This window comes from Ailuropoda melanoleuca, chromosome 13, assembly GCF_002007445.2.
Source record: "Ailuropoda melanoleuca isolate Jingjing chromosome 13, ASM200744v2, whole genome shotgun sequence".
In the NCBI taxonomy this organism is placed as follows: Eukaryota; Metazoa; Chordata; class Mammalia; order Carnivora; family Ursidae; genus Ailuropoda; species Ailuropoda melanoleuca.
Genome location: NC_048230.1, coordinates 2,692,020 through 2,708,881, shown reverse-complemented (window position 1 = coordinate 2,708,881; position 16,862 = coordinate 2,692,020). Strand labels below are relative to the sequence as shown.

The following is a 16,862-nucleotide window of genomic DNA, read 5'->3' as shown; positions in this document are numbered from 1 at the left end:
TCTCAGGAATTCTTACACAAACTGACTCGCAGGCCAGCCCCTGTGCTTGGAGAACAGAGGTCTCCTGGGGAAAGATGGCCTTGGGGAATCCTTGTCCTCGGGGCTTTGCTGCCTGCTGCTGGCTCACACACCCACATGCTGGGGCTGCTGGGAAACAGTTCTGAACTGAGGGACAGCTGCATCTCACTGGCCCCCTGTAGATGTTGGTAAGGAGGTCCCAGAGAGGCAAAGTGAGCTCCAGCATCACAGAGCGGATTAGATGTGGATCAGGAATATGCCCTGCCGTGTCTACATGCTGCGGCTGGCCCCCCCAGGGCAGTGTGGCATTGCTGGGTGAAAATCCTGCTGCCTGCCTCCCCTTCCCCTCTTTGCCCCTTGGGGAGTTGCTCTTGTTCTGGGTTACAGGGTCCAGCAGGAGTGAGCCCCAGGGCCCCGGAGTGTGGCTGCCCCCATGTTGCTCTTTCACTGGAGGCAAGAGATGCCTAAAGGGGGTTCTCGGGCACCTAGGCAGGCAGTCCATCCCTTCCCGGGCAAGTCTGGCCAGCCGTGAAGTTGGCTTTCCAGGGGTCCCGGTGCCACCGCATTGCCAGCAAAGCTGCTGACCGGACTGCAGTCCTGACCCCCTGCCACCACCACTTCTGCCATTTTCAATAGGAAGTTAGACCGGAGTTCCTCCTGTGGTTCTATGATTGAGAGAAAAACTACCAGGATCTCAGGTTCTGGCTTCAGGGAAGCTCAGCTTCCAAGGCCAGTTTGTGCTGAATTGGCTGGAAAGAGTCGTGGTGCTTGGGGTATTAGTGACACTCGACGAGGTGAGTAGTTGCTGCGGGAGCATGGTGCAGTGGTGCGCAGGCGCTGTGGACACGCCCTCCTGTAGCCCGGGGCGAGGCCTGTGTCCCAGGGGAAATTTTGTTCCCATTCAGGGGCTGCCCAGATGGGCGTTTCAGCCCAGGACCCAGCTCCCTCAGGGGGCGCCACTCCATCTGTTCCACAAACCAGTGCTTCTTGTGTCTCTCTCTCCCCATTACAGATTCTGAGGATGATGGGGAATCTGAGGCAGCCAAGCAGCTGATCCAGCCAATAGCCGAGAAGATCATTGCCAAGTACAAAGCCAAAGAGGAGGAGGCGCCACTTCTGTTCTTTGTGGCGGGGGAGGTGAGTGCCGCTGGGGCCCGGAGCCAACTCTTGGGACACGAGGGATGCGGCTCTAGGGGATGTTGGAAGGAGCTCCGAGATCTGGGGTGAAGAACCCACAGACAGATGTGCGTGAAAAGGTGTGTCATCCGGCACGGAAAACCATTTCCTGTCGCTGCTGTACCTTCCTCCCTTGTTTGCCGCTCAGCAGCCTCAGAGCAGCAGGACGGCCTCCCGGGAAAGGGCTGCCTCTTGCACCTCTACCCCCCAGGATGCTAGGAAGAGCGGCAGCCACAAAGATGGTCGTCAGCACTCGCTCCCTCCTGGCTGGGTCCACACCAGGCCCTGGATGCTTGACGAAGTGTCTGCTTGGCTAGTCCCTAGGCCCTGGCCTGCAAAGTGGGCGCTTCACAACTCAGACCTGCATCTCCCCAGTGGGCCCGGGAGGCTGCTGAGCTTGGACACTGGGGCTTCCCAGTCTCTTTTCACCCCGGCTGGGATGGACCATGCAGGGGCCTTTTCACAGGGTGAGAAGGCTGCACGCTGAGCTGGGCCACCTCCCGGTGCAGGCGCCTGTCCTGCCGGCACTCTGGCTCAGCCCCCACCCACCCCCGGAAGGAAGCTCGTTCACGCTTGCTCCGCCTCCTCCCCCGCCCCACTGGGCGCCGGCCCCAAGCTGGCTATTGACCCACACACTTTGGGAAGCCCCCTCCCCTCTTTCCACCCGTCTGCATCCCCAGTTGGTTAGAGCCCAGCACTCATTTGATGCCGTGCTGTTTGGCTCCGAGGAGAGGCAGCGCGGCCAGACACTCTGAACCCGCACCCATTCGTCACCTCTTCAGTAGCCACCCCTGCCAAGCCCCGCCGGGCCCTGGGCAGGCAGCTGAAGTCACCCTGCTCTGCGGTCGGGTGGAGGGAACAAAGGTTCACAGGGCCCTGCCTTGGGGCTACCCAAGGCCGCCCCACACAAAGCACAAACACAACCTGCTCTTAATGTATCAAAGTCTAACCCCTTTCAAAGGGCTGTGAGAGAAGAGATGGGTGCAGAAGAGAAGGCGCCGAGCCAGGGGCTGGGGTGGGGCTGGGGAGCTCCTGTAAGTGCGTGAGGAATGTGGCTGAGAAGGCGCATTTGCAGGTCTTGCGTGTACCAGGCAGCCAGCCGAGCTCCCCGGCGCACTCCCATTTGCCCCTCACGGCGCTGGCCGGGAACGGCGTCCCTGGGTTTCACACGTGAGCAGCGCGAGCCTTGGGGAGCGCCAGGCGGCTGCAGGTCTGGGCTCTCGGCTGGCCGGGCTCTGCGTACTTGCCGGCTCACCAGCTGGCTCGCACCTAACCCCATGCAAGCCATTCTGGAATCCGTTTTACAGATGACAAGGCCTGGGCTCCCGGAAGTGACTTACCAGAGCCACACGTTAAGTAGCTGGTGCAGAAGACTGAACGTGAGGTCAGTGGGACCCCAGAGGCAGTGTTCTCACTCGCTCTGCCCACGTGGTCCCGCAGGTGGCCAGGTCCAGAGGGCAGGGTGCCTGCCTCAGGACAGAGGAGGGTCTGACGGAGCCATCCACTGTGCCAGCTCCCCACCTGGCCATCCTGTCCTTCCTGTGCACTTCACCTGGGCTCCTGGCCTTGGCAGCTCTCTTGGTCCAGTTCTCTGGCCTCGTGCACCAAAGCCAGGCGGCATGGAAGGGGATGGGTGCAGGTGCCGGGTCATCGAGCACCGACGGAGCACCTCTGAGCCAGCACTCTGGCCCTCTCCCACTCCTCGCAGGGCTAAGGGTGTTTGTTGTGATCTCCCTGCTCTGACAGGCAGAGGTCATCCCTTCTGAAGCCTTAGTGGACCTTAAAATTCACCTCCCTGTGGTTTGCTCCCAGGGAGAGGGGCGGGGCCGCAGCCCTGTGCTCAGCTTGGCCCAGGCCTCCTCATGGGAACTCCATGTACAGTCGTCGTCCGAGTGCCTCCCCTCTGCTTAGCGCGAAGATCGTTTATTAACCCACACGGAGGGCCTGGGTGGGGCCAGCAGTGCCAGAGATGCTGACTCACCCATCATTGCCGGAAGTGCATGCCCTTTCTAATCATCTTCCTAAAGATCTGCCCTTTGACAAAGGAATGGTTTTTTGTCTGAGAAACCAGTGAGTGGTAAATTCCATGCCTCCTGCTCGCCAGCATTTAAGGCCAGGAATGCCCCCAGCCCCTCCTGTGCAGAGGGACTTGGGTCTCCGTGCGCAGCTCAGAAGGCTGTGTGTGCGTGTTTTGTAGTGAGACGGCCTCGGGGTGGGTGTAGAGTCCGTTTCCTGCTCTCTGCCAAATTTGGGTCGGTAGCCTGATGGGTAATCTCAGATGCTTGCTCCCTTACAAAATCTTCCGCTAGTCTTTGGGTTTCTGGGTTTGCTTTTGGACTTAATAAGGAAGATTCACCGGGACAGTCCGTGGGAATGTGACCAACACTGGCACCCGTGTAAGCCTCAGGAAGCGCTCGGGAGCCCTGCCTTCTGAACGGGCTGTGCAGCTCCTGCCCTCCTGAACTTCAGGGGTGGGGTGGGGACAGGAGCTGTTTCTGTTCAGAATTCCAGAGCTGGAAGTGCAGATTGGCCTCAGATATCCACAGTGGGGCAGCAGATAATTGAGAGGTAATGGCAAAAGGAAGTAATTAAAAGACAACACATTTTTTAGCAAGCACAGGACACGCTGAAGTTGCTTTTGTGCTAATGAAGGAAGAGGCCTTGTCTGGTGGTCTGGGGAGATGCAGAGAGAATTCTCCAAGGCAGGGTCGAGTCCACTGCTCCCTGTTCTGAGAGCCCATCTTTCCCAGAGGGCCACCCACTCTTCAGGACACTGGAGTGGTGGCTTTCCATGCCGTCTGGGGGACCGGGGCGGGGGCCAGGGGACTCTCTACCCTCTTTCTTGAACACTTACGGGTTTTCTCTCCCTCTGGTGACTTCCAGGACGACATGACTGACTCCCTGCGTGATTACACCAACCTGCCCGAGGCTGCCCCTTTGCTCACCATTCTGGACATGTCGGCCCGGGCCAAGTATGTGATGGACGTGGAAGAGATCACCCCTGCCATTGTGGAGGCCTTTGTGAATGACTTCCTAGCAGAAAAGCTCAAACCAGAGCCCATCTAGGGGGGCTCCAGCCTCAGGAGACGTTATTTAAAACTCGGTCTTCTCCTCTTCCTCCTCCCCTTCCTTCCCTCTTCCCTTGGACTTTTCCAGTGTGTCCCAAATCACACAGCCCAAGTGTCCAACCTCTCTGTGGTGCCTTGTTTTCTGCATTAAGTCCTCAGCTAGCACCCTAAGGTGCACATCCTGTCCGCAGCAGAAGAACCCACCGTGTCTGGAGACTCTGCTTGGGATCCACGGGGCCGGCAGACCCCGGCCAGAACCAGAACTGCGGCCCACTCCCAGTCACTAGCTCTCGGGGAAGTATTTGCCAGGTGGTCTTGTGCCGAGCGAGCATGAAGGGACAGCGCACTGGTGCTCTGGCCCCGCCCCTGGTGTCCACCCGCTGGCGCAGGGCCCAGGACAGCTCAGTGACACACGGACGTATGTGCAGGTGGAGCAGGGAAAGGGCCTCAGCTCGGAGCTGCTGACGAGAACACCATCCTCTCTCTTAAGTGACTTCGTCTATCTTGGTGTGAGGGAAAAACACCAGCTTGGCAGTCAGTTCTTGGGCAGGGGATCTCAAGATCTCAAAGGAAGCTTGTGTTCTTTCTTGGTGAGAGAAAGGGAAGCTCTGGTAATGATTCATGCACCAATTGCTTACTCTGAGCTCCTACCACGTGATACGAAAGAGCTTCACGGTTTTTTCCTTACATCTTTCTTCCTTGATCTTACCTTCTCCAAGTTTCTGCCTTCTCATATGAACAGCCTCTACCGTCTTGGAATTTTGTTAATAAATTCTTCCCCCTTGGACAGCTTCGCGAGAGGCACCCAGCCCTGTGTTTTTAGAGGAGCCCCGCGTCACCAGTGCAGACCTCTGACTCGGCCCAGCTCTGGGCCCGGGGCCACTGCAGCTCTGCCGAGGTGCCTGTGTCCGCCTTTGGTTACCTGTCATCCCTCTTCTCTTTTCAAAGCAGAACTTAAAAAGAAACAAGAAATTACCAGAAGCGTAGCTTTTTCCTAAGAACCTGCACAAAGAGCTGTGTCCTAGGGTGGCTGTGGGAGCAGAGGACGGGTCAGCTCAAAGTAGGCCTTGGATCCCCTCGGCTAGGCTCAGGTACTTGGCTCCCACAGAAGGAAAACAACAACAGCTGTGTCCTTGGCACGTGGGGTAGAGGGCTTTGCCTAGGGGGTCACAGGGTTTGGGCCTCTCTCGACCAGGCATTAAGGGTCTTTCATACCCTTGTCTGCCTGTCAGCCGAAAGCACTGATTTGGAAAACCTGGCCCCCCACCCGCTGTTGGCACCACTGCTCCTTCCCGAATTGGATTGCTGACCCGTAGTTCGGAGGTACAGGTAGTTGGTAATAGACAGTTACTTGATGTCGCGAGCCTGAAAAGCAACCACCTAGTGAGAAATAAAGCAGGCATCTCGGGACATTCTCAACGACTTGGCCTTTCCTGTGCTTCATAACAAAAGTCTTTTTGCTTATGGCGCTGGGCCCTGGGGAGGGGGTGGGCGGCACGTACAAGATCCTCGTGACTTCTCTGGATACCTTAGTAGCAGAATTGTTTCAGAATAGTTTCAGAATTGTCCAGAACTGGCCCTCTGTCGAATCCTTCCGAAGCTGAGGAGCTCCTCTGGCCTAGAGCACCCGAGGCCGGTCCCTGCCGGAGCCCCAGCTGCCATCTCTCCTGGTTCCACTTGTGCTGGCGGAGGGTGGATTCTCCGATCACAGGCCTCCCTGTGGACACTGGTGCTCAGTCCCTCCCCACAGGGGAGCAAGGGCTCCGAAGCCTGAGGAGGCCAGTTGCAGAAACAAGGAATCTCACGCAGGTCTCCCTGTGAAGAATGGGCAATAGCCGGAGACCCTCGACCCTGGCTGTAGGCTGGGCTAGGGGCTTCCGTGGGAACCCTGCCAGTGTCTCTGGGAGTGTGGTGGATGCGGGGACAAGGTGAGCGCCACACACTTGGAAGATGGAGTTCTGCCTACGTCCCGAATCATGATAGCCTTGGAGGAAAAGTGGTCTCTCTCCGCAGCTACTTCTCTTCTGGTGCAGAAGGAACAGAGTCCAGTGAGGGGTCCCTGTAGGTCCCTGTATGTCCCTGCAGCAGAAAAAATTAGGTCATCGTGATTCTTCTAAGGCCTTACAGGGATGACTGAACTACTTGCCCCCGAGGGCGACTGGATCCTTGGCACCGGATGCCCCTCTTGGACTGGGTGTGTAGGTTAAGGGCAGTGGGAAGGTTGACCACACGAAAGCTTTAGGTTTGTCGAGTGGCCGCGTTGAGGGGAAACGCGGGGAGAGGACCCGTTCACCAGTGCCAGCAAAACCCCGTCTCAATAGTGTAAGAGATTTTAAAGGATCCTGACCCAGACGAAGTGGGTGGCTTCCCAGTTCCCACTAAGCAGCTCCAAAATACCTTAATTCTTGTCACTAATTGGAAGCAGGTTGAAACCCCGGCTGTGATCTCTTCAAGGGCTTCCGTCAGCAGCAAGGGAAGCCGTGCCCCAGCCGCTGAGGCAGGAAGGTGGGCTGTGAAAATGCCACCCTGGGGTTCCAGATTTTGTGCTTACCACAATGACTTCCAGACCCGATTCTACCCATTTTCACAACAGAGATGAGATTTTTTTTACCTGTCCCCAACAATAAAGATCTGGTTAAGAAAAAGGGTCTGTGTTTGGAATTGGTATGTACAGTGGACAGCGCAGAATGCCAGGGCGCAACCGAACTTCCTTTCCAGGAGTGAAGTGGCTGCCTGCAGCCCCCCACCCACCATCTCCAAGTGTGTCCTCAAATTCAGTGGCTCTCACTTCCCCAAGCACGAGGGGCCAGTTACTGTTTTGTCATCAGCCAAGCTTCAAGTGGTAGTTTTCAGCCAGACTTTGTTTTTGCTTCTTGCCTCATTAAAGACACTAGAAAGCTCTTCTCTCCTCCTGCTGCCTTGTTCCAGAGTAGCAAACGGAGTTCTGCAGTGATCTAGAGACAGAAGCGTGGTCCAAGATTTATCAGTGGGACCCAATCAGGTGTCAGCTTAGAGAGAATAGCAGGCGTGTGTGTGCGCGCATGTGCACGCATGTGGACTGGGATCGTAGCTCTGGGAGGGGTCTGAGCAGGCACCTGGCCCAGCCCCCTCCACGCACACGCGTGCAGGCACATCCTGATCCTAAGTCTTCCCTGGGCCAGGCTGGGGAGGCCCGTGCTTGCCCCATAGGACTGGAACGTGGCCGAGCGTGGACGGTGGGGAGCCCTGCCATGTGAGCAGAGGACTGGCCCCGAGGCCCAGAGCTCGGGGTCTCTCATGTTCCCCGAAGCGGCTGTGTAGAAGTAAGCACTTCACCTACATCCCTCGTTGCCCACCCCCGGCTTATATCCAGGCAGGCCGCCCAAGGGAAAATTCTTTGTTGACAAATGGCTGTTGCCTATTAGCTTCATTCTTGATCATTCAATGATAGTAAATGGTGCAAGGGAAATATTTTTCGGGAAACAGAAGGCGGTTTGTAGGAAAATTTTATATTGGTCTACTTTAGGGCTAGGGTTTCTCCTTCTAGTGGGGGAAATAGGACATTAGGGTGTCCTAGGCACGCCTCAAACGTGAAAGCATGAAGAAAATCTGCTCTGTTTAAGGCATGATGTGTCCCAGCCCCTTGGGGGTTTGGAATACTTCCCAAGCCAGGAAGTATGTTATGCCAGTTGGGTAGGACTTGTTCTGAGGGGCTGTTGGATTTCTACCAACTCATGGAAGCCTGTCCTCAAGCCCTCGGCCAGTGCGCAGCCCAAAGGAGGCAGGCAGGCCCAAGTCTGGGTTCCTGGGTGCTGATGCCTCACAAGCCAGTCACCCACATGGGCTAGAACTAGGGTACAGTAGGAGGCATGATCTTGGGACCCAGGGCTAAAAAAGAAATCTTTGGACATCACGGGATGTGGAAGGAAGTCCCCAGTCAGGAGCCACTCTGCTGGTCTGCAGTCAGTATGCACCCCCCATCAGAGAGGTGAGAGGGAGGCTGGGAGGCCAGAGCCCGCTGCAGCCCTGTCCCCTCCCCAGCCCTTGTTCCCTTCTTGCAATCTGAAGTAGCAGCTTTGAGGAGGGCCCTCTTTTTTTTTTTTATTTTTAAAGATTTTATTTATTTATTTGACAGAGATAGAGACAGCCAGCAAGAGAGGGAACACAAGCAGGGAGTGGGAGAGGAAGAAGCAGGCTCATAGCGGAGGAGCCTGATGTGGGGCTCGATCCCAGAACGCTGGGATCACGCCCTGAGCCGAAGGCAGACGCTTAACCACTGTGCCACCCAGGCACCCCTGAGGAGGGCCCTCTAATAGGACACTTCAGCTGAAGAAGGTGGCTTCCCTACAATCATAGTAGGAAGAGAACCGATGCCATCTGTAACGGATTCAGACTTTCGGTTACGCTTGGCCGTGGCTTCCTGAATCCAGCGAGGGTGGCCTGGCTTGCAGGCTGCGTCTCTGCTTTACCAGTGTAACGTGGCAACCTAGTTCAGACTAAGTCGCCCACAGCAATAAAGAGCTCATCTATTCATTGGGCTTCTAGCTTGTTACGTTTGTGTGTTCCTTGATGAAGACAGACGTTCTTGGGAGCTTAAAGATGTCTACCTACATGAGTGTTTCTTAAAATTGTTGGAGCCAGCCAGATCTGCTCCCGGTGAGGGGGGCGGTGAGGGGCTGGGCGCTGGGCCGGGCACCAGGCCCTGCAGCACAGCTAGTGGCTTTCAGCACTAGTTACAGGACCCTGGGTGAGATGCTGCTGCTGGGGTCTTCGTGGGACAAGATGACAAAAGTGGAGCTAAAAGGTCAGCCTGGAGGGGGACATCGGGTGCTCCTATCCACCACAGGTTGAGGGGTAGAAGGTCCCAGGTGAAACTGGTAGAAACCCGTGCCCAGGGGTCCGCTCACCCTCCGGACCTTAACGACAGGATTCTCACGGCAAGCTGGCCGCTGGGGCTGGGGCAAGGAAAGGACTCTGCAGCTCTCCCTGCCCCGGAGCTCCAAACCGGGCGGAGGGCTCCCAGGGGGAGTTGCAGGTGTCCAGGGACAGCAGCATTTGCCCAGAGCTGCTTTCCCAGACGTTCTACTCAAAGGAAAAGGTTGTGCCACTTCTTGCCGCAGCCACTTCCCAACTCTGTCCAATTCCTCCTTAGTTTTTGGTCCGATGTCTATCTAGGCTTCAGATTCTGCTGAGAGAATGAGAAGCTGGATGGGTCTCCACCTTCAGCCCCTCTGAACACAAGTGGCCTGTAAGATGCCCTCTGTGGAGAGAGACTGACTCCGGCATTTCCAACAATTTAATTCCAGGAAAACCAGACCCCTCCCTTCAGGGCTGGGAGTGGTTTTGAAGCACGGCTGCCACCTTGTGGCCGAAGTCCCCAATACCACTCACTTCACACAAAGACCAGGAGCCCCTCGGCCAACCACGGGCCAGCTTCTCAGAGTCCGTGCTTGTCATGCACTGCTCATTTTTTATTCTGATTTCCTGGGGAAATGGTGAAAAAGCAAATGTTGGCATTAAAATGGCAAAGAATTCAAGGGAGCAATTTTCCATTATCGCTCAAAAAACAAGAACTTTGCCACCATCTGCTTCCCCTGTAGTCATTTGTAAGAAAGGAAAGCTTGTCCTCTCTGCGAGATTATCATCATCACAGAAAGTACAAGTCACGGTATCGAAGCCGTCGACTAGAAAGTGAATGGGAGGTACATTTCTTTCACCCGATGTGATCAAATAGGCCGGTTTTACACTTGTTTTGAACAGTAACAAGGCATAATGTTCGTTGTTCTTTCATTGATCTTTATTTTATAACAAGAATCAGCAGAAGAATCCAGGACAAAGCCACAGAAAACTGGTTTCATGCTGGAAAGGTATGAACTTCCCGTCAGTGACCTCTGCTTTCTTAGGACTTCTCCAAGGTGTCGAGAGAACAAATGTCAACAGACTCCAGCAGTACAGGTCCCTGAGCTGCCTCCCAGACTTAGTGTGCTGGTGTGACAGGCATGAGGGCTCTGTGAGCCAGAGGGCCAGGCCCCAGCCTTGGTGGGCTCTCCTACCTTCTAAAAGCTGACAGGGCATGGAGGGTCCCAAGAGCAATCTGTGGGCCACTTGCATCGAACACCGGTGAGGCCCCGGGCAGCCCAGACCGGAGTGGGACACCAGGGCAACGACTTCAGGCCGCCCGCCTGCGAGAGCACAGCCACCGAGAGACTGTTCCTGCCAAAACCTCTCCCCTCAAACATATCAAAGCAATCCCACCCTGCCGCCACTTGGGGCATGAGTCATGCTTGATCTCTGGGTTCTCTCAAGAGGAAGTTTTGCTAGGGAGCAGGGGGAAGTCTCAGGAAGAATTCTCACCCTGGTTATTTTTGAGGATAAGCAGAGATTCACGGAAATTCTTATTTTTCCAATAACCATATAGTAGCATCTTGCCCACCTCTTGCCTCCTGGATACGGCCCGGGCAGCCAGTTACCGACTCTGCCTATCTCCTAACAACGCAGGAGGGGCTGGGGACCCCCTCCAATCAAGGACCGACTTCCATGTTCCATCTCAGTGGCACCTCCCGTCCCTGCTCGACTGTTCCGCCCTCACACGCAGTTGTCTTTTCCCTTCAAAAAGCAGGATGCTCGCAGCCATAGCCGAGTTCAGGCTGTCCACACCGGGCATGACGGGGATCAGCAGCCTCTTGCCCCCGGTGCTCTCAGCCAACTCCAAGGACTCCAGGCTCACGCCGTGGGTCTCCCCACCTATCACCACAGCTGCTGGTGCCTCTGTCCAGTCCGAGTCATACCTCTGGACCTCTAGTTCAGGGAGCCAGGCTTTACTGGCTCCAGGTTCTCGATCATCTTCTTCCTCTTCCTCCTCCTCATACTTGTGCAACTTTGAGAGTCGTCGCTCACATACCCAGCCATGGTCACTGGCTTTGTTAGACATCTGGGCCTGGGCATAAAGGCCACAGTTGTCAGCCACGTAGACCCGGGTGTCGCTGGGCAGGTAGTTGGGCAAGGTTTCCCAGTCCAGATTATTGATGATGGGCACCTGGAAATGGGCACCCATTCCCGCCCGTAGCACTTTGGGCTCCCAGGCATCCACACAGCCTAGAAAACAGAGATAGAATCCAATTAGGACTAGAAACTTTACCAGACAATGGGATTTTGGGTTAAATCAGATTAATTCTGGATTAGGAAAGAAAGCCAAAAATGTCCTACTGTAGCCTTCTTGAGAGCTGGGACCTCTGCCTCCCCAGTCATGGCAGCGTCTGGCAAAGGGACCAAGGGTGAATTCCTGCTAGTGCTGAAAGAGACTTTTTTCATTCTTTCAACGTGACCATCCACCTGGGCCAGACACTGTATAGGAGATGCAAAGAACATTAAAGTCCCCAGCCTCGAGGGGCTCGTGGCGGAGTGGGCGAAGGTGTTGGGACAACATCTGAACACATGACTACAGTATCAGTAATTGATGTAAAAGCAGCATGAACAGGGTGACAGAAAACCCTTGTACAAAGCAGAGCTACCAGGAAAAACACCCCACAGAACATGACCCTAAGCTGGACCTGGAAGGATAGGAGGAAGCTGTCAAAGAAAGGCCGAGGGAGTTACAGAGGGGGGAAGAACGCCATAGCCCAAAACCCTGTAAGGACAGCGATCTGGCCAATAATGGGTAGGGTGCAGTGGGAGATGAGACAGGAGGCAGGCAAGGACCAGTCTAAAGGAGGGTAGGAGCCAAGCTGAGGAAGTTTGGGATTTTATCCATTAGACAATAAAATGAGGATGAAGGATTTAAGCAAAGTAGTGACAGAATCTGGAAAATAAGACAAAGAGAATGGAACACTGCCCACACATTGTGCCCACAATGGGCTTTCCCAGTCACCGCAGGGACCCAGAGATGGGAGGTGGGCTGTCTGTCAAGAAGCTGGGGGCGAGGGAGGGACAGAGGAGGGGCTGAGACTCATGAGGGGAGCCATCCAGTCTGACCCCTCTCCCTGGTGGGGAGTAAGGGACAAGAAGAGATTTCCCCCCTCATCCTCATGCCCTCCATCCGGGGCACCACACCAAGTGTTCCCTGCTCCCTCCACACCTCCTCTGTACCAGCCTCCACCATCAGTGTGGAAGCCACACCGCCTGCAATTTATACGTACACTTCCAAAACCACCCCACTCTCTGAGCGCTCAACAACGGGGTGGGTAAGCGAGGTACTGATGATGGAACCCCAGCACCTAGCTCTCATGCTGGCGTCTCTATATCTCCTCCATCTATTCCAACGAGGTGGGACAAGAAGGAAGGGTTGAAAGGAGCAACCGAGGCAAGTCTCAGGTGCAGGGTCATAATCAGCTTACACTGAATGATCCTCTCCCCCCCACCCACCCCACGAGTTGTAAGAGGCATTTTTTAGGTATGTCCCAGGTGTTAGCCAAGTCTCTTTAGAACCAAGCCTATTCATCCATTTCCTTTTTTTTTAATTTTAATTTTACTTTTTTTTTTTTTTTAAGATTTTATTTATTTATTTGACGAAGAGAGAGAGAGCACAAGCAGGGGGAGCGGCAGGGAGAGGGAGAAGCAGGCTCTCTGCAGACGAGGGAGCTGGATGCGGGGCTTGATCCCAGAACCCTGGGATCAAAGACCTGAGCTGAAGGCAGAGGCTTAACCCTCTGAGCCACCCAGGCACCCACCCCCCTTTTCTAAGATTTTATTTACTTGAAAGAGAATGAGAGAGCAGGAGGGGGGGGCAGGCGGAGGGAAGGGGCAGAGACAGGAGAAGCAGACTCCCTGCTGCGTAGGGAGCCTGACACAGAGCTGGATCCCAGGACCCTGGAATCATGACCTGAGCCAAAAGCAGATGCTTAACCAACTGACTGAGCCACCCAGGTGTCCCCTACTCATCCCATTTCTGATGACAGGAGAGAAATGTCATGGGGCTAACTTGTGTGGGGGTGTTTGACCTATCCCAAGGCTAAGACAAATGCATCCCAATTTCATAATCACACTCCGTCGACATCATTCCTTTCATCGGATTCAGAATGGCAAGAGTTAGAAAGGTGTCATATGCCCAACATTTTGGGAACTCAAGACCGTTACACAAAGGACTGGAAACAAAGTGTTAAAATTGGTATCTATTTCTTCCCCTGACTGATTTTAAGTTCTTTAATAACCTAGCAGGTGCCAAAATAATTTTAAAAGATAATCCATATCCCCCAAAGTACTTAATGTGTGCCAAGTAATCGCTGAGAACTTCATGTGGGCCATCTCAACCCTCACAACAGCCTTACCACGTAGATTCTGTTATGCCCATGCTACAGATGAGGAAACTGACACTCAGATTATTGCTCACAGACATACAGCTAATAAGGGGCAGACCTAAGACTCAAATCACAAAGCCAGCTCACTTCCAGGTGGCCACCCGATCCACCCAGTAACAAGTGCTCTGACCTTTGGTGAGTAATACTTTGCTGCAGCCGGCCCCAGCAGCAGATCTCAGAATCGTCCCCAGGTTCCCCGGGTCACGGAGATTGTCACAAATCAACAATAAGGGCAGCAAGTGGCGAAGCTGAGTCTCTGGGTATGTCATCTTAACATGGTCAGGTTTGGCAAAAATCCCTGAGGAAACAAAACAGGCGGTTCACTTGTCTGATGTGACCACAGGGAATCATTTGGCTTTCCATTTATTTACCCATCTTTCTATATTCTTAGTTACGTAAGTAATACAGGAATACATTCTGATTGAAAAAATTCATACAGAGTCCTACCAGAGATATCCAGCCCCCATAACTGTTTCCGATCCGAGGGTGTATCCCTTCAGAACTCGTTCCATCCACCTGCCTATGTATACATGTATACATCTGCCCACGCAGAGGTGCTATTCCCTTTTACATCAAATAGTCACATCCTATGTGTTATTCTGTAACTTTATCCAATTCTCTAACATGAGATGTCTTAGAGAACTCATCACGTCAATCCATTCGGAGCTACCTTACTGTAAATGCTTCACGTTATTTTGTAACACGAACATACCAGGTTTATTTAGCTCTTCCCCAGCTGACGGACATTTATTTTCCATTCTTCCCTATTATAAACAACCCTGCAATGAACATCCCTGTATCTCTGTGCACATGTCCACACATTTCCTGTGAAAAAACACCTGCAAGTGTCGATACACGCTGTGTGTGCACTCGTAATGTTGATAGATACTTCTAAACTGCCCTTCCCACAGGCTAGGCCAATTTATTCCACATAAATAACTATACCTAAGCCATCAGTGAAGGCACTAGAATGATATTAGGCATCTGTGTGCTGTAAAAAGGTCCTGCACTTAGGAGCCACGGATAGCTGCAAGACCATTCACCGGGGCAGGGGCCTTAGGAGTCCTTTAACTTCTACCTGATCAGCGGTAGTGATGAGAACTCTCTCCTAGAGGCCCTACTTACATTACTGGATTTTAAAGATATGCCGGAAGTCTGACACGAGGTCTTACCGCTTTCTCTCTTCACCCCACCCCTCTAATACTAAATAAAACATAAGGATAAGCCAAATAATATGTATTTTTCAGAGGCATGAAATGATGAAAGCAGTCATAACAACGAGGAGGGCTACAGAAGTCCTGGGTGGGCTGGCCACTGTTAGCAAGCATGCCCAAAGCAGCAAGCATGGTGCAAATAAGTGATACTTGCACTGTAGCATAAAGTAGGGAATTAGAGGTGTAGCTAACAAAAGGACAAACACTCAGAGTATGGGAAGGACTTTAGCAGTCCCAAATCCCCACCCTAGGGGAGAGTTCTAAGCGCAGGGTCACAGATCCCTGTGACTTGCTGGGTTACAAAACAAGAGATGGTCCCCAGAATATCCTCTCGCAACTAATAGCTGAACTTTACCAAAAGGAAACACATGCACAACTAGTATGAGAGATCCTGGCCCAAACATTAGAATCTTGAAGATAACTCCCCTTGCCCCAACTGCCCCTTACTATCCAAGAGAAACTTCTACACTTACTGGCATTCAATTCTCATACCTAAGATATAATTCCAGGGTCAAAAAGACATAAAGAATTTAGTTTTTCCATATTTAGAAAAAAGACCTAAGTGCTAATAGATATTACAATCTATTAGAATCTTGTCAGATTCAACCAAATAAAGACACGGTTTCCTGTTCAATGGGCTAAGCAGGGTAATCGCTTGAAGCTTACTACTCAGACAGGCTTCTAGAATAAGGGGGTCAATGCCAGAGAGGTATCACCACACTGGTGGAAGTCTTGTGCAAATGGATGGCTAAATATTTTAGTAAACATTTTCTTAAATTTTAATTGGACATTAAACGTTGAAGAAGTAACCTAAAAATATAATGTTCAAGGAACAGTGGTTATTCCTAGAGACTGGAAAGAGCCCTAAAACATTCTCCACTGAAAATACTGTAAGATGCACAGATTTGAGAACTGTATTTTTCTGGCTGTCTTACGAAAACATTTTTTTTTGTTGTTGTTGTTTTATTTAAAGATTTTATTTATTTATTCGACAGAGATAGAGACAGCCAGCGAGAGAGGGAACCCAAGCAAGGGGAGTGGGAGAGGAAGAAGCAGGCTCATAGCGGAGGAGCCTGATGTGGGGCTCGATCCCATAACGCTGGGATCACGCCCTGAGCTGAAGGCAGACGCTTAACCACTGTGCCACCCAGGCGCCCCTTACGAAAACATTTTTAATTTGGTTCAAATAAAATCTGTTGCCCTAAGACAATTCTGAATAAATAATCCTAGATCTCTACTTCTAGTGACACATAGTATAACCACTGACCCATTATTCCTTGTGGTGTTACTAGGTCGGACCAATCCTTGATATCCTCAAATTTCACCTTAATGAGGCTGGCACCTTTCAGTTTATCAATGGGTAGCTCCTTTATGTATTCCAGACGGCTAAAGAAGAAAACCTTGGGCACAGCACCAGCCTTGAGAGCATCTGCAATCAGCCTGCGACCTTCCAGCAGGATCTTTCCTTGCTTTTCCCGAAATGGCCTGGACTTAACTATTGTCATTACACTGCTGTGGGTGGAAACAAAAAGACGGGTCATCACCAACATCCTTGTTACGGAGACACACCTAGTTCTAACAGATATGAAGAGCTTCACAGACATAAACAAACTAATTCCAAAGAAAACACTTATTCTGCCTTCCGTGCTTAATAAAAACCAGAGGGGTGTACCGGGAGAAGTCCTCCAACAGAAGAGGTTAAGCTCCCGCTGGCAGGCGGGAAGAGAAACGGGAATACAAGACAAGTCTCAGGAACACATCACCTCAGCCTTCTGTCCCCGGGTAAAGCCTTATCGTAGCGAAGCCCCGACTCTTCCCAGGTGCAGGGCGTCTGGGATGGGGACACCTGAAGCGGCTGCTTTGGTCGCTGCTCGGGACTGGCCTCAGCCTCAGCCCTCCGGGGCTGCTTCCCAGGACTGGGCTTCCGTTTCACCACCTGTCCGGATGGAAACACCACCCTCACGGGGCTCCGCCGCAGCGCTCGGACACAGCGCCGCCCGTCGAGGTCCCAAGTTTGGACCACCGGCAGCAGCGGCCGCGTGGTCAACCCCAAGCCCCTCACCCACGCCGCCATCTTCCCCCGCGCCGTGGGTTGCGTCACGGAAGCGCGCCGG

General features: G+C 53.1%; 2 protein-coding genes across 4 annotated transcripts in view; one reads left to right on the top strand and one right to left on the bottom strand.

The window, feature by feature from the left end:
* The window catches only part of NXN (nucleoredoxin), a 151,941-nt gene extending 145,034 nt beyond the window's left edge, over positions 1 to 6,907 (top strand). Inside the window, exons 7-8 of the mRNA XM_034641929.1 lie at positions 1,031 to 1,155; positions 4,078 to 6,907. Coding sequence (XP_034497820.1) covers positions 1,031 to 1,155; positions 4,078 to 4,260 — 308 coding nt within the window. The 3' untranslated portion in view covers positions 4,261 to 6,907. The remainder of the gene's footprint in view (positions 1 to 1,030; positions 1,156 to 4,077) is intronic.
* A 3,084-nt stretch (positions 6,908 to 9,991) lies between these two features.
* Positions 9,992 to 16,855, bottom strand: MRM3 (mitochondrial rRNA methyltransferase 3). Of its 3 annotated transcripts, XM_002918061.4 has the most exons (4): positions 16,512 to 16,855; positions 16,016 to 16,260; positions 13,665 to 13,832; positions 9,992 to 11,336 (listed from the first exon to the last, which is right to left on the bottom strand). In XM_002918061.4, exons 1-4 carry the CDS (start codon positions 16,820 to 16,822, stop codon positions 10,789 to 10,791), a joined length of 1,272 nt encoding a protein of 423 aa, XP_002918107.1. In that variant the 5' UTR covers positions 16,823 to 16,855; the 3' UTR covers positions 9,992 to 10,788. The 3 variants fall into 3 exon arrangements, with proteins under 3 accessions (XP_002918107.1, XP_019653938.1, XP_019653937.1); XM_019798379.2 differs by lacking the exon at positions 16,016 to 16,260 and having other exon boundaries at positions 16,512 to 16,646; XM_019798378.2 differs by lacking the exon at positions 16,512 to 16,855 and having other exon boundaries at positions 16,074 to 16,210.
* Between the last annotated feature and the right edge of the window lie 7 nt (positions 16,856 to 16,862).